The sequence below is a fragment of the Dermacentor silvarum genome, chromosome 1 (assembly GCF_013339745.2).
Source record: "Dermacentor silvarum isolate Dsil-2018 chromosome 1, BIME_Dsil_1.4, whole genome shotgun sequence".
Lineage (NCBI taxonomy): Eukaryota > Metazoa > Arthropoda > Arachnida > Ixodida > Ixodidae > Dermacentor > Dermacentor silvarum.
Window position 1 is genome coordinate 96429716 of NC_051154.1, and position 16545 is coordinate 96446260.

Genomic DNA, 16545 nt, shown 5'->3' on the forward strand with positions numbered 1-16545 from the left:
AAACAATGTGACTTTCACTTTGTTTCAGGTCTTAACACAACCGTATTAAGAGCTTCGAGTCGAGGCCTGTTTGAAAATACGAGGGTCAGAGACCGACGCCCAAACACAGAGCCGATCTGAAGCACGTATACTGATTTGGCTAGGCAGTGCAGTTCCCGGAACAGGCCCATTCCGCGCGCGACGAGCGCACGTCCCAGAGTGGTCGACTGCTATGTTGGTGGCATGCTTCCCAGAGCGTTCTTAGATGTTAGCGGAACAATGTACATTCGTACACGTGCATAACATTCCCTTGCAAGCGCGAGGCAAGACATGCAGAACTGACAAGAGATAAAATGAGTGAGAAAAAAAATAAACAAGCTGCAGAAAGCCCAACTAGACGTAAATACCTTACTCCCCAGTGCCTAGAAATCAGAATTTCGGATCACCTATGCGTGAATATTTTAAATATACATTGAAATAAATTTTAAATATTTGAATATTTAAATGTTTAAAATAATAATTAAATATATTACATATTTAATAGTTCTGGAATACTTTAAATTCAAAGCATTCTCAACCACTAGCACTGTGGGACAAGTAAAATAATCGTATTCCTGATCATGAAATCTACGAAGTGTTTAAACATACATTCTCTTCCGTGTTTACCAAGGAACCCAATGGTGAACTCCCTGAATTCCCATGTTTAAATTACCATACCATGCCCGCAATCACCTTCAGTTCTAACGGCATCAGGAAATGTATTAATTCCTTGAAGTTATCATATTCATCTGGCATTGATGGTATCAATTCCAAAGTCTTAAAAATACCATATATGTTACAAGCGAGATATGTCATTTTTTTCAGCATTCTTTATCACATCGTGGTTTTGGCACGTAAAACGCCAGAATTCAATTAAATTGAACACAGCAGTCTAGATAAACAACGTACAAATCACGACATCTCCTAATAAGTAGTTTTGATATTTTTCGTCAGCGAGCATGGCAGACAACATGGATTTCACCACGAACACTAAGACACAGTGTGAGTATGCTTGCCTCCAGGTCTTCAGCAGGAGCGTGCTGTAGGTTATGCAGAAGCCCATGTGGCGAGTCCACTTGGTAGCCACACAACAGTAGACGTCGAGCACGGGAAATATAGCTGCCATCTGCAACATTCAGTCATCACACCAACATCATAAAGGGCGATTGATTCCAAACAACTGTGCGAGTCAGGCAGGGCAGCCAGCGTTCTTAACTTCGCACCGCTACAGCTTGAACTGCCCAGTGTTTTGCGGGTTCTTTTCAGTGTTACAGATACGCTGCCCATCGAATGATGCCAAGGATTTAGGCACTTAAGTCATATGGAAGTGGCAAGGTCCCTTTATGTGCCTCTCACTGGTAGACACACGTTTTCGTTTATATTCTTTACCCGCATCAAGAAATCCGACTCGTCACAGCACCACCAAATTATAAATACCTTGTATATGAACAATAACGTATGCGTGGAGTAAGTTCTCTGAAATACGAATGTTGTGATGGGCGTAATAGTGAACGAACAGCTGAATTATCATCAAAATGAGGGCGCACGAAGTTTCTCAATTTACTCACCAACTGTAGAAATATACAAAAGTGAAATTAAAATTCGAACTGCTGTCTTAAGAGAGCAGTGAAATCTGTTAGCGGCCACACGCACAGTACATTTGGCTCTAAGAACGAGCCAGCCAGGAAAAAACGCATGCAAAGAAGTTTCGCAACGTAGAAGGTCAATTTTCCATGCATTCAGAGGCGCACAAACCCACTGCCCTTAACGTACAGCCTTTGTCAAAAGTATACAGATTACTCCGTGCATTCACAATGTATGTTGTTCAGCTTTGCGGTGTGGTTTCCGTGGGCTCCTGGCACACCTGACCTCTGGATGATGACTACGAGGGTTCTTTTGATACCCCAGGGTATTGTAACCTGGGGCATACCACAGGAACTCAGTTAAAAAGCCTGGTGGTTGCACGCTACGTAGCTCGTGTACGTTTGAAAAAGCCTGTACATATGGCATCAAAAATTCATGAAGTAAGACAGTCTAGATAAGATATGCATTTTCTGGTGATCTAGTATGGTGCAGTCAAGAACTATGCGTTGGCGCTAAAGTTTGATTTTCGCACTTTTTGGCAAAGGACAAACACTTCTTTATTTTGGGACAAGGCTTTCTAATCAATGATGTAAGGACTATCGCTACTCAAAACCCCTGACTGATGATCTGGGAGAATGTTGGTTTCGCGGAAGTAAAACTCGGGAGTCTGAGTTTTAAACCATAACTTCGTAGCTTTAGTACATTCCCGCAAAAATAGGCAAAAGTAGAACCAGAATTATAAATATTGCTTAATTTCAGCAGCATTATTAGGAAAACTAATAAAGGTACATGAATGAAATTTTGCGTCCTAAATGTAAATTCCTTGAACTCTATTTTATCCAAAATTTAGCTTCCTTGAGCATGTAGTTGTCGGGCTGTTTACAACAGAAGATTGCGATATTTGGCAATTTTCAAAAGCAAATTATCCAAAAGTTAGAATCTGCAAGAATTAGGCTTTTTTTATTGTATATACGACAACCTTATATCCTAAGTAGAAGAGCCGCCACGATTGCTCCAAAAGTACTGAAAACGGGGGGCTCGTGCCACTGGAGTGGGACCGCCATCTTATGGAGATGTATACACAGAAATGTTAGAATGAAACGCATGTTATAGCATACCTGATTAACTCAAGCAGGCTAGGTGATCATTTGTCAACGCACTGTTTCAAAAGGGAAGCCGATAAATTATCATCATAGTTTTGCCGTAAATTATCTTTAAAGCTTTGCGCGCGCACACTCAATCCGTGCTCTCGAAAGGATGAAACTTACTAGCCAGCTTGTGTTGCCTTTCCTTAGGTCAGCATCAGAGGAGTAGCGCTGGTGCAAACATTTTGTGAAGCTGTAAGAAAGTCTGTAAGGTTTCTACAACCATAAGCGACTGCATTCAACTTATTTACTTGCGTAAACGTTTCGGCGGCAACCATAAGCGCGATCGTTTTGTTTTATTGTTCTCTTTCTCTCTCTCTTATGAAGAGCCGTGCGGCAAAAGCACTTTCAGAATTTGTTGCAATCGAAGACGCAGTCAGACGATGTTGCTGCCAAAACTACTGCTGGCGGCAAGCGCCTGTTTAGTATGTCACCACTAATGTCGGTAGTAACAGATGTCTGGACTGCACATTCTAATGTCAATTTCGATGAGGTGGGTTTCGCTTAATTAAAATAATTTTTTGGCGTTCTTATGCAAGCTGTAGTATATTACAGGTGACAGAAAGCGCTGAAAAGTTCATAACCACTTCCATGACTTACAATCACCAGCGTTGCCTTTTAAAAAACTTATCGAAACTCGTCCACTAAGAGCTTATACTCTTACATACTTGTTGGCCTCAAGAACTTGCTGTGAAGCACGGGACAAGGAGCGATCGAGTGTGCTCAAGTAAGGGGGGAACCCGGAAGCTGCAGATTCAGCCGTTCCAGACTGCAAATTTTGAGTGGGCTATTTTCGCGACATGGCAGTCAAGCATTGTTTTTTACAAGACGCTATGACCCAATCTCGCACGTTTTTGTTTGTTTGCTTGCTTGCTTGCTTATTTATTTATTTATTTAAACAAACACTCCGATGAAGTCCTACCTTTCACAGGCGAAGCTCCGGGGTCGGCCCCGGTCACGTATATTGAAAATCAAGAAGCAACCGCGGTTGAACGCGATTGGCTGAAATGCTGCCGGCGACGCTCTGAAGTCACGCCGTGAGGATTATTGCCTTTGCGCGTCGCCCACGATAGGTTATGTTAGGTTAGGTTAGGTTAGGTTAGGTTAGTTAGGTTAGGTTAGGTTAGGTTAAATTAGGCTAGGTTAGCGTAAAAGGCGTTAGGTGGCGCGGCGTACTCCCACAGCGGTTGCAGATGGGCGTCGAGCGTCGCCGGCGGCATTTCTGCCAATCGTGTTCAACCGCGGTTGCTAAGGCACTGTGCTTTCGAGATTTTCAATATATGCACCCCGGTCCTGGCATAGCTTCTTTGTCTACAGCGGCTCATATTTTACTAAATGTTGGGAGGCCATCTTTGAAGATACAAGGGTGATCAACTATTATTCTACAGGGTTCACTCTTCTTCTACCAACACTGTGCCATCAAGCACATGTTCTCTACACGCTAAAAAATTGCCCAAAATTTTGCCGAGAAAGGGAGCTGTATTGCTCACATGGCTAAGCGCCCCCACGTACCTCCATCTGAAGCCAAATGCAAATTAAGTATTTCCCCGGCACACGCGGCCCGTAAAATTTCCAGATGACCAACGTATGCGTCGTGTAGCAATATCACGCCACGGCGTTCGTCTGTATACGTACTCTTTGCGTCGCGTTTAAGGGCGCACTCTCACTGGCCTCTGTGTGAGCGGAGATCCTAATCGGGTATCGGGCACGCAGACGCTGGCCTCCAAATCAAGGCGAAAGACGCTAGCAGCTACCAAAATATTATATCACCCCTGAGGGCTCTGCTTCGTGATACGGCAGAATGTAATCTCGCCCCATATCTAATGCTCCAAATCCTTCCGTGCTTTGTGTACTTCATACATGTGGTCTAATATCCTATTGAAGTTCGTTCACGCTTGCAAGCACTCGACAATTGGGGTAGTAGAATGCCGTCACACGCGGGACTTTTCGTGGATATTAAATATTACTCCAAAGGCAGTGACAATAGGGCCATAATACAGCAAACAACTCTGCGTACAATGAATTCTGAAAGTAAGCTCCTTTTAGAAGAGTTTCTGTTCACATGTCAGGAAGCTCGGCATGCAGGTCACTCCAGTCCTATGTGCCCAAATGTGACAAGATGAGGTGTAGTCGAACGAGCAATGTCGCTTTAGGCCCACATTTCGCCAAGGACATTTTGTGGACTTGTTTTCGTCAGGGCAGCAACTGCTTTCCTTAGCAGCGTTGTTATGTGCGCGTAGCTAACGTAGCTTAAAAAAAAAGGGGGGGGGGGGGGGGGTAGTAGACGGATTGGAAATGACAGGTGGAGGGACAAATAGAAGTTTCTGGAGTTATGAGAGCAAACGCGAACAAGGGCGGTACTGGTTTTGGGTACTATCGAGGAGTGGAGATAACAACCGAAACCAGGAAATAACGTTGGTCTGGTTTTGTGAGAGAGCAGGAACTATTCAACTAATCTCTCTGGAATTCGTAAAATGCTGGGAGAAGGGAGAGGTGGGGAAGAATGGTTCGTCGAGTAAGAGTACAAATCAAAACTGAAAGAGAGTGCACACACATGTGTCTGGAAAAAAAGTTGCAAATTAAAGGCTACTGATTAAATTTGTGTGATTAATATATAGGTGGGAACGGATGGTTTGGTTAAGATTACAAATCAAAACTGAAATATAATGCATACACATGTGTCTGGAAAAAAGATGTTACAAGTACTGGGTATATTTATGTGATCACTGATTAGTAAGCGAATGGATTCAAGAGCTATGAAATAATTATACCTATCGGTTAGAGTGTGAATGATATATGACTCTCTATATCTCCGGGTGACCGTCAGTTTGACTGTGGAATATGAATTTTTATTTCATCGAAATTGCGGCCTGACAGATGAAGCGTCGTGCCACTGCTTTAGAAAATTGCTTGGCCGTGTCCGCGCAGTTCCCGTTTAGTCTAACGCATTACGCGTAATTCCAATGTTGTGGGTTCGGTCCCCACCAGCGACAAGTTATATTTTCGACCACTTTCATTTCTCTTTTCTTCATTATTTTCTACGTATCAATTTCAACCACTGCTAATTGCCGCTATGCCTTCCATGGCTTTATTGCCTGTTGGCTTTATATGGTCGTGATGAACAAAAATCGAGATCCTCCGTTTGCCTTCCTCAAGGTATTTCTTCGCCGTTCTTGGTATGAATCATCCGTCCTTTCACACGCTAGTGTTGGTGTCACCTTCGTTAGCGACGCGCCGCGGATGCGCAGTGCCTATGGCGTGGCGTTGCGCTGCTGTGCTCGATGTCGCGGGTTCGATCCCAGCCACGGCGGACACATTCCCGTGGGGCGGAATGCAAAACCTCTCGTGTGCTTACATTTAGGTGCACGTTAAAGAACCGCAGGTGGTCCTGGGGTTTGTTTTATCTTATTATTACATCTACTACGTACCATATAATAATAAAATAAACCCCAGGTGGCCAAAATTAACTGGAGTCCCCCCACTACGGCGTGCCTCATAATCAGATCATGATTTTTCGCACTTAAAGCCACAGAATTTAGGTTTAATTAACATTCGTTAGGGACAGCAAGCTATCATCCGGCATTGGCATTCGCAACTGACTCAAAACAAAAGCCCTGTGTGCTATGCAATTGCAGGCACTTGTGCCGTTCCTTCGCATCAGTAGGCAAGACAACGATACAATGCAACACGTTATGAGTGAGCTTTTGCAGTGCTAAACCAGAATGCAGGTCATGTGTTGAACTGTAAAGCTCAATCCACATAGTTTTCATGCTTTGGCCGCATAAATACAGTCAGAGGCTTCTTAATTTTTAAATATTGCACTTCGAAAGCATAAAGCAACTCACTGCATAAGGCAGTGCTGCCTTGCCGCAGTGTTAATGCTGTCAGAGTGAGTCGGCCATTTTTGGACTAACACACGTGGAGAATCTACAAAGGAGCTCGATCGAGTGCTTCAAACAAAGCAAGTTTTCTCGTCACCTCTAACAGGTCTGCATCCTGAAAGTGGTGGGTACACTGCAGTGTTTATAAGTCGAAGTTCATGCTGTACTTCACTACTCTAGGCCGCCACAGCTGCACAACTCGGCTACGAAAGAAATCAGAGGCCGTATTCAGAAAGCTTCTCATTCGTAAGCGATATTTGCCGTCGGCCAGCCGCTTTCGTAAATAATCGAGAGTTTTAAATTAGAGGGCCCCTACGCTTACGTCCCCCTAATCTAAAACTCTCTAATGTGTCCCACATAACGGTTGCTTGACACCTGCTCTTAAGAGCATGCAGTTCTAGCGCAAGAACGTTTTTCTGTGAATGCGAGCACATAAATATTTATTTATTTATTTATTTCCGCCACCTATATTCTGTAAACGTTTGCTGACGGGTGTACGACCGTTCTTGCCTTCCACAAAGCAACCTGCCAATTTGTTTGTCGACAACCAACACAGTGCAGTGCCATTTTTGAAACTAACTGTTGAAGAGGAAGTTGTTGTCACTTACTAAGTCAAGGAGAAAAAAACAGACGTTTTGAAGCCCATACAGGTTTCTTGGTCAATATGACCAAGGAAACCGTACGGGCTCCGAAATATATCTGTTTTTTTTTCACATTGACTTTGTCAGCGACCGCAACTTCTTCATCGTCATGTTACCTCACCAGACGAACTTTCATCGGAACCTTTAGTGAAACCAAGCGTTACAGTATAGATCCTCGACTGAAATAAGGATGATGACGCACTCGTAAAGGAAAAGAAATGTACAGCTAAGGTCCCACCAGACACCGACCAGCGTAAATCCTGTCGTCGGGCTCAGAGCTTTCTCCTTTATGTCCGTGGTAAAAAAATGCAAATCAACAAACTCAAGCAAAAATGCGATGTAAAAAAAGCAAACATGGGAAAACTCAAGGGACACAATGGTGTTTTACTCGAAATAATTGATTTATTGCAAGCACGACGTCTCGCCCGAACTGGAACATAACTACATTGTATAAGCCGCCAAACCAATCAGCACGTAAGGTTTTACAGCTTCTTCAAATGGCTGATGTATATTATGGCCAAACAAACATCATCTGGAATGCCTAATCGGGGATCAAGTGCCCTCTTTTCCTATTTTATCCATACTTTCTTGGAGAAAAGAAGTCATTATCAATTAGGTTAGTTCAAAACACCAAACGCACTGGCCTTCATGTGGAATATTAGCTGTTATCGGTGCTAGTATAGCAAACGGGTATTCCCTCAACTGTTACCACAACAATTTTTTCACTCAACTATATTTTCAGAGACGCGCAGTTGTGGAAACTTTCGAGGGCACAGCGACCACGGACTGGGGTCCCAGGAAAACCTGCGTTGCACGAACGCTTCCGAGTTCTGACAGTGCTCGTGACTCTCGTTAGTTTTCGAATGTCATGCGTGCTACAGAGACGGCGCGACAGATCTTTCTACTAGTAGGCTGGCTTCAAAACGTATGACAACGACGGTAAATAACTGCAGGAAGCAAATAACAGCGGAGCGTAAGGAAGCCGTTTTTTTTTTTTTTTTTTTTTGTGTGTGTGTGCCGCGCCACTCCCTGAGTAAAGATAACATAATGCTCTATCGAAAGTAAAAAAATGATAATGAAATATATCAATATCTAAACAAAAACAAGTGAACGGCTCTCCGCGTGCTATACAGCCAGCCACGAGCATTTTGTTTTTCAGTCGCTGTATTGCGCACGGCCATCATGATGCCCTAGTTTTCTGCCTCCCGTGAATATCCACGGCCGATCGCTGCCGCCGGCGTCGGCTGCAGTGCAAGGTTCTTTTCTTGCACCGGTGCAGTGAGATAACCCGAAAGAGTTGAAATGACGCAACAAATAAACTAACAAAGAAGGGAAGGTCGCTTTCCCGGAAAAAGCTAAACGCCCTCGGCCGCAGTGATTACGCAGATGCAATCGATCCCACATGGCAGAAGACACCGATTCAGATGCCAACGGTGGCGCATTGCTTCTGGGCAGCTTTGTAGAATGCTCGTTAAAACCAGCACTCTACACGACTGTTTGCGCCTGAGGCACTTCCCCAAAGGTCGGTCAAATCCTAACGATTAGTCGCTGCGCCTGGAATCGGCTTGTCTTCAAAAGCAAAATTACCTGGGGCTAAATTCACAACGCTTTTTCGTTTTTAAGAATTACTTTCTATGGCTTTCTGTCTTAACTAACGATATGTTCGATACCACGATTGGCCGGCACCTGTCCTTACGATCGGTTCAAGCGCTGTGAACCGATTTGTGAATACAGACGGTGATCTGCAGCCAGGCAAGTGAATCGCTTTTTGTATGTGCGCGAGATGCCTTGCGGAGTTTTGTCGAATGGTCTTACTTTGTCGTTGTTGTTGTTGTTGTTGTTGTTGTTGTTGTTGTTGTTGTTGTTGTTGTTGTTGTTGTTGTTTCCATTTTACTTTCTTTGTTACTGATGATAACTTGACAAACAAGTCGATACATGGTGCGTGATCGCGTCAACTCCGGAACTCTGGCGGCTATTCTGTCCAACGTGGCGCTGTTGCACCATGTTGAACAGAATAACTGTCCGTGTGCACCGGCGAAAAATGTGCACCTAATTTCCATGGCGGATCTGTATCCACTACAGTGGCAGTCTCGTGTCCCTGATGCACTGCATACGTTACACTCGCAGGCCCATTTCTAAGCTCATTACAGATGTTGTAGCAAAAGCTGGTGGGAACACTCAGTCTCCTCAGTCACCGAAGCATTGCAGATATTTCTAACATGTCTGTATACTTGTCAGTCTTTCGCATGCCTTGGATACTCCATGGTAAGAGGACGAAGTTCAATAATATTAAAGGTGTTGCCTTTAAAAGTGTATTTTTCTCTGTCTGCAATGGAAATTTTGACAGACTAACGTGAAAAAAAATTACAGTTCCTCTCTATTAGGATACGTCTGCTTGTCAAAAGATGTTTCGGGATCACCAAGGGCAGTTTTAACCACGGCAGTTGTTCTGCCCGGTCTTGCTGTACAAAGGGCTCTTGTTTTATCGCATGTGGTTCCGCTTCTGCAAGAGAACTGGTGTTAAATGTTTCTCTCAATGTACTTTGCGAACGTGAAATATAGTGAGCTGAGTGGTGTAGGTGTGAGCTTCGCCCAAATGTGTAAATTGATCTCCGAGTATGCGCTTGCAGGTCCGTCCCGGCTCGCAAGCGGTTGGTTTACGCGCTTGTTCGAACAGGTCAAGAAACAAGCCTAACGATGTCAGCGTTCGAGGGCGGGTTTCTATGACGTGCTTATCTAGCCGAATCGGCCAACAAGCATCTGCGATTCCCGTTGTGCAGGAACTGTGCGCTTACATTGAACTCCGTCGGGGTTCAGCAAAAGCCCGTATACATGCCTTGCACCATCTCCTTCTTAAATGCATAATAATAGCTTTTGCAGTGGAGGAAAGAAAAATAAGCCTTAGCTCCCCGTTTAGCCAGCTCAACTCAAACCCATGCACCCTACCAAGTACGCAGTCGCGAGTACGCAACGCTTATGCGTCAGCGGAATGTAGCCTTCGCCTAGCCGCCGCGCCTAATAAACGGACGGTACGTTCGCGTGTGGTTGTGGTCATTTTGTAATCAAGTTGACTGCGCGTAGCTTGCCTCTGGTACATGTCCTTTTAAAAACGCGATATCAACGTAGTTCACTGGGCGTGAAACGTCCACGGAGCGCGACGCTGAGCTGCAGTCTAGTAAAAACATTGCAATCACAATCATTCAAGCGCGCAACCTTGCGAGTTTGATCACACTCATCATCACAGAAGCTGAAATTTCTTCGTGATGGCAACGTCATCATCGTTTGAAAATGCGGAAAAGCTATATAGTCATATTAGCTAGCACACGATTTTACCAGTTAATTTTACTAGTCGTCTAGAATCCAGCGATCGACGAGGCAACACATAACAATAAGCGAGATGCCCAGCTTGATCGTCGCAGTTTCAGGGCTGCGAATCACCACGATCACCGGCAATATTGCTAACATGCGATTATGCTTTTACACCGACCTGTAAAATGCCGTAGAGATAAGCTGTTCATCATCCGCTGTAAAGGCTACCTTCGTGCATTTAGGAAGAAGTCGCTGCAGACATCCCGGCTGTGGCTGAAGTCCGACGGAGTCCAATACACAGTACCTACACAGCCCGTAATCGCAGATGCTTGTTCTCACATTCGGCTGCGTAGGCAAGATTTAGAAACCTGCCCTCGAATGCAGACATCGTTGTGCTTGTTCCTTGACCTGTTAGAATAAGAGTGTGAACCACACCATGCACTGCTAACGCGTCCTCACACGCAAGCGCATACTCTGAGATCGATTGACCTATTTAGGCAAAACTCACACCTACACCACCAAGCTCACTATTTTGCACGTTCACACAGCGCATTCAGCGAAACATTTAATACCAGCTTTCTTGCAGAAGGGGAACCACACGCGATAAAACATGAGATCTTTGCACAGCGACACCGGGCCGAACACGTTATCGTTTGCTGCGGAGCAAGCACAAATATGGCGACCGGCGCCGACGCACCGCAGCGCCGTGTCGCGGCCGAATTTCAGCGCATACACCTCATAGGTTGCCTGGCTAGGCAGACATTATCAACAAAAAAATTAACAATCATTTCGACAATTACGTAAAATGAGATAATTATTTACTTTAGAGCAGCTGTAGTCATGATAAGTAGTGAAGTAATGTTTGTTTAGCAGGAGTCCTAGCACTAGCACTAGTTTCGAGATATGCATACCAGTTAACTTTCCCAAAATCGTGTCTCTAAGAGTTTGGGACGATCTTAAGTGGAACGCTGAGGAATTTTTGAGCATATCTTGCGGACGGATATCTCGAAAGTGGCGCGTGTCTTCGGATTTCTGCTAAGCAAACGTCACTTCTCTGCTCCTCAGCTTCAATTTCTCAATTACAACATGTGCCCTAAGCCTAGTAAGTGTAAATATTCAAAATGTTATAAAAAGGTAGTTTAGCTTGCAGGCGCCCTAAATTACTGAATGCAGTGCACATTGTATCGTACACACATTCAACATTTAATGCTCGTTGTGCCAAACACAATAGCGTATAATCGCTTGGCGTATAGCGCTGGCAGCATTGCCGATTTGATGCAGCCGGAGCTTTGGTGTAGAATGAGTTGTCACAAGATATGCGTAATGTCCCGTACAGTAGTAAGCCTGGCTATTGTTGCTTTTAGTGGACATTGGACAGTGCGTTAACAGCTTCTGGATATTGTTCATTTACTCTTTTCCTGCTATGTACGGTACGTTTCCTCTTTGTGATAGCAGATTATGTGGCAGCCCGCAGCATTCTATAAACTTGACAATATTTCACAAGACCATGACTTGAGCAGGCAAAACATGTTTGAAATCTATGATGGACCTGTGACGAAGTGTATGCTTGACAAAACGCAATTTCCGTCTTTACTACTCCCTGTGAACAAGGCTAGCTCAACCATCGCGACAGCCGATTACGCTTTCTGTTACGTTGAATATACCGTATATTATTGAGAAATCAGCAGCACCATCGGGCTAAACTCCTCGAAACATTTCCCAAACTTGCCGATAGCAGGAGCATGTCAATTTCACGTTTACTGACGGATCCATAACAGATGACGGTCCGACAGCCACTTTTTCCCCTTCAGGTGCATCATACTGCCAAATATTCTCGCAAAAGAAGCCGTTCGCGGCGTACGGACTGTTTATAACCTTGAAATCCGTGCAATTTTTTCAACTATACGGAACGTCATTGCAGCTGCAGTTCTATCGTCATTTGAAAATAGTACTCGAGAGTGTTCGAATATATTTGCAACGTAAACGAATGGTTATACTTTTATGTAACAAACCTGGCGACTACACTCAATTAATTGCTTGTCCCCGTGATCATAAGAAATATAACCAATGTGCCGTGATTGTCACGATGCAAATATATACACATTTCGGCTATACTCAAGGGAGGGCTTCCCATGCCAGTGCTAGGTGACATACAATTAAACTGAGCAAATTGAAAGATTGCTTACCCTGCGTGCGAAAACACATGACATGGTGTCGAATAGCGACGACAAGCCTCTGACACGGTTTTCCCTGTATGCACTTTTGGGCAGCATTACTCGGATTCAAGGCAAAGCGTAGTAAATTGTACGGACTGTTAGCGAAACTATGACAGGTCCTAAGATACATATCACTCGCCCCTTAGCTTAGGAGAAAATGCGAACGTATATGCAGGGAAATTTGCAAAACCGTGCATATTTTCAGATAGCGTTCCAGCGTTACCATACGGAGCAGAAGGCGTTATAGACCTGACATCCTGGACAAGACGTGCTTTCGTCAAGAGTGCTTTTAGCAGTTATTCTCTCGGAAAAGCTCCAAACTGTATTTAATAGGAGCGTTATGCGTTCGGCTCACGTTTGTGTGTGACATCGGTTCTCTGGACACTTGACAAAACACTACCGTGTCCGCTAAGATGACGCTTTCTGAGCAATAGACAGCCGAGCTTCGTATGTAAACATCTGCCTCCCGCAGCATTATGGCCACCGCCGCAGCGTTTTATTGCAATGAGGGCATCATGCACCAGGAGTTGAAGGCCTGTGCATAACACGCCCCGACCAAATGTATAGCAGTTTACTTCAGTGTATACTCAATTGTGCACTGGTTCTGAGCACAGAATCGCTAGACATGTAGCCGCAATGCGACAGTAACTTCACCCACCTCACAGTACATAATGGCGCAGCCAATGAGAGTTATGCAGAGGAAGACGGGGCTGGCCACCTTGATCACCTTCAGCTTTCGGTAGCGGTACACGTAGCCAGCCAGGACCATCGTCAGCACGATGCAGATCACAGATATGGTCAAAAGCGATATCCTGCCAGAGAAAGAAACAAGCCCCCAGGCAAGGTCATATTGTCCCGGCACAAAATGGCCTCGTACTAACGAGTGATAATAATTTAAAATGAAACATTATGCTTTCTTAATCTGTAGTAACGAAAACAAACGTTTCCGGATAACAAGCACGACTTCGTCCTCCTGCAGGTGCATAATTAGGCACTGTAGCTTCTATCTTCTCGATGTACTTAGCGCTTTACAATGTCTGTGTCCCGCTCTAAGTATTTTTAAGCAACTATATATATATATATATATATATATATATATATATATATATATATATATATTGTATTGCATTGGGAGCACCCTATTTACTGTTTCTCTCTTTAATAAAGTGACAAATAGCGAAAAGGACGGCGCTGCAGCCGCTGCTTCAAGCGTAGACAACGACACGTATGCGTCTAGTAACCAGTAATCACATTTCTTGAGATACGCAGGAAAATGAATTCAGTTTGCATTAGCGAATGGTCCATAAAAATTTATAATGTTTTCTTATGACGATAAGAAAAGTAAAATGTTACTCCAGTAACGAATATGGTCTTTTCTTTAGTTTAAAACCGGCGCATACAGTAGTAAAAATATTCTTTATGACCCAAATATAAGTTGACAGCGTAGGTTCCTACAACGTAGAAAACGCCACAGTTTTCATGTGAAGCGTTTTCAAGCATGTATTTTCACAAACCGGAATAAATGTTTACGCGCACTATTAGAGATCTCGCGCAGCGTTTAGTTATTTTGGCCTACTGTAAGCGATCGAGGACGTCTCCAAGCCTGAAGTCGCTGCATATTTAGAAAGTAGATGAATTCATTCTATCACGTTTATGACATTTCCTGGTTGGCGCGTGACTGCGGTTGCCGAAGCACGTGGGGAGTGCGAAATGCCCCGACGTAAACTTCCTCCCGCTATATTATTCATGGTCGGCTTGGTCAATGCAACCACATGCTACACGTTTTCGTTTAGTTGTTGTTGCTTCTGTCCTAGCTTTGTTTTTATCGAGTCACTTTCCTCTCCATTGGCAGATTACTTCCATGACGCAGTGGGGTAGAGAGAGTTTTGGCAATTTGGCAACCGTTGCCGATGCATGATCAGCGCTGTAAAACTCATCAATGACCAAAAAGTACATTCTTAATCTTGTTTCACATACGTTCCAGATAAAACTGCGTCACGTATATCAGGAATGAAGTAGATATGCTTGTAGATCTGGCTGCTTAAGAGCACCCTATCAAAAACAGCTGTTTTAATTTATTTGTATTTGCAATAGGTGGTTCACGCACAGTGTTCCAGCTACCGCATCTTATCTTTTTGCTTGCTGTTCCATTTAGGCCAGCACGGCGAGCCCTTTAAATCTTTTACATCTGGAATCATGCTCCAGCTATCTGTACTCGTTCCCATGAATCCTTGCCGTAGCCATAGAGTAACATACGGATTACAAGAGTGGCCACTCCAGCCTAAAAGCGGCCGAGCTACGCAGCTTCATGCCGCCCGCTAGAGGGCAATATACAACACTCCCTGTGTCCAAGGGAACGCGCGCACTAGTTATCTACTGTAGTAACTTTTCTAGTGCACTATATGTCTACTTGTCTATGAGGTTGTAGACGTAGACGTTATCAACGGTATCAGCCGGCCGTGAGCGGTGGATGATAAGACTAGTATATAGAATAAAGCATAACGCATCGCTACAAAATATCGACCACAGTGTGATAAGGCAAGGCGACGCTACAAAAGATATGCGATAACGTCTGCGTGGTCTTTGCTGGGTTCGTCTGCCAGAACGTATGTCAGCTTGGCTGCTGCTTGGTAAGAAAGCCTTCATCACGTTTTTTTTTTCCCCCTTCATTACTTTGCAGATTGTTTATGTATTTGTCACTTCAGCCGTAAGTTAACATTTGTCGCATTGTGCTTTAGGCGCAGAGATCTTTTTTGTGTTCTTCATTCGCGCATGATATTCGTGTATTGCTTCACATTACGTAAGAAACAGCTATTTGGTATGCTGCGCAGCACGTTTGCGAGAAAATCGTTTCTTGGCGCGAGAAAGTCGGCACACGCCGGTATACGTAGTCTGAAATCAATGCACATGTGTGCAATTGTGTGAAATAATGCAGTTATGCTTAGGATCGTTATTCGTGGCGTGCGCAGATTGCTTGAAGCCTTTGTTACGAGCGCAATTAGAACTTGCAAATTGAGAAGAATCTTTGTAAGTTGTGGCTACGACGTATTCTGAATAAACACTCCTGCCTCAGTAGCGCATGCATGGCACCGAAGGTTGCCATTGTTTTAGCTGCGACAATTGCACGTGACGCTTTTCGCGAAAGGGCGATCTGAAGTGCGTAGGTGAAAATTTGTGCGAAGGCGGGAGAGAAGACATAACCAATACTTTTCAGGTCATGCCGTCCGTAGTCAAGTACTACGGGAATTACTGGTGTGTTGCGTGGTGCAGTAACAACGGCAGGACAGGGAGAGAGTGTGGTTGGCTGACAACTGCAGTGAGCAGCCTTCATTCCTGATTTGCTATGCAGCCCGAAGACAGGACGAGCGCTTCACAACTAAATCTTTATTGGGAATAACTATGCAGCAAAGAAAACCGAAAAGGATAGCTACCACTTAATAAGAAAAAATTTAAACAAGAAAAAAGAAAGAAGAACTTAGGCTTCAAAGGACGAGCGTAACACAAGTGTTCCCTTTTAATGTGAAATGCTCTTTAATGCTAAAAGGACTGCTGACACAAAGTCTTCTGAACCTTTTAGTTTTAAAAAGGAACTGTTCTTTTTACATAATGTGGTGTTTTCAAGATCCTTTCCTGATAATATGTTGTGTTGTTCCTAACCGTAATAATCCAGGAAAGTGTCGGCAATTATTAGAAGATCCTTTTGTGAAAAGAAGCGGTTTATTCTCAACGTATGGTTAGAATCACTTTTGTT

The 16545-nt window shown here is 44.0% G+C and overlaps 1 protein-coding gene across 2 annotated transcripts in view; it reads right to left on the bottom strand.

Annotated features, from left to right (window-relative positions):
- The window catches only part of LOC119433056 (probable G-protein coupled receptor CG31760), a 154001-nt gene that overhangs the window by 27154 nt on the left and 110302 nt on the right, over positions 1-16545 (bottom strand). For both annotated transcript variants that reach the window (XM_037700206.2, XM_049671317.1), the window contains 2 exons: positions 13453-13606; positions 1035-1144 (listed from right to left, as the gene is read on the bottom strand). In XM_037700206.2, the coding sequence (XP_037556134.1) occupies positions 1035-1144; positions 13453-13606 (264 nt within the window). The remainder of the gene's footprint in view (positions 1-1034; positions 1145-13452; positions 13607-16545) is intronic.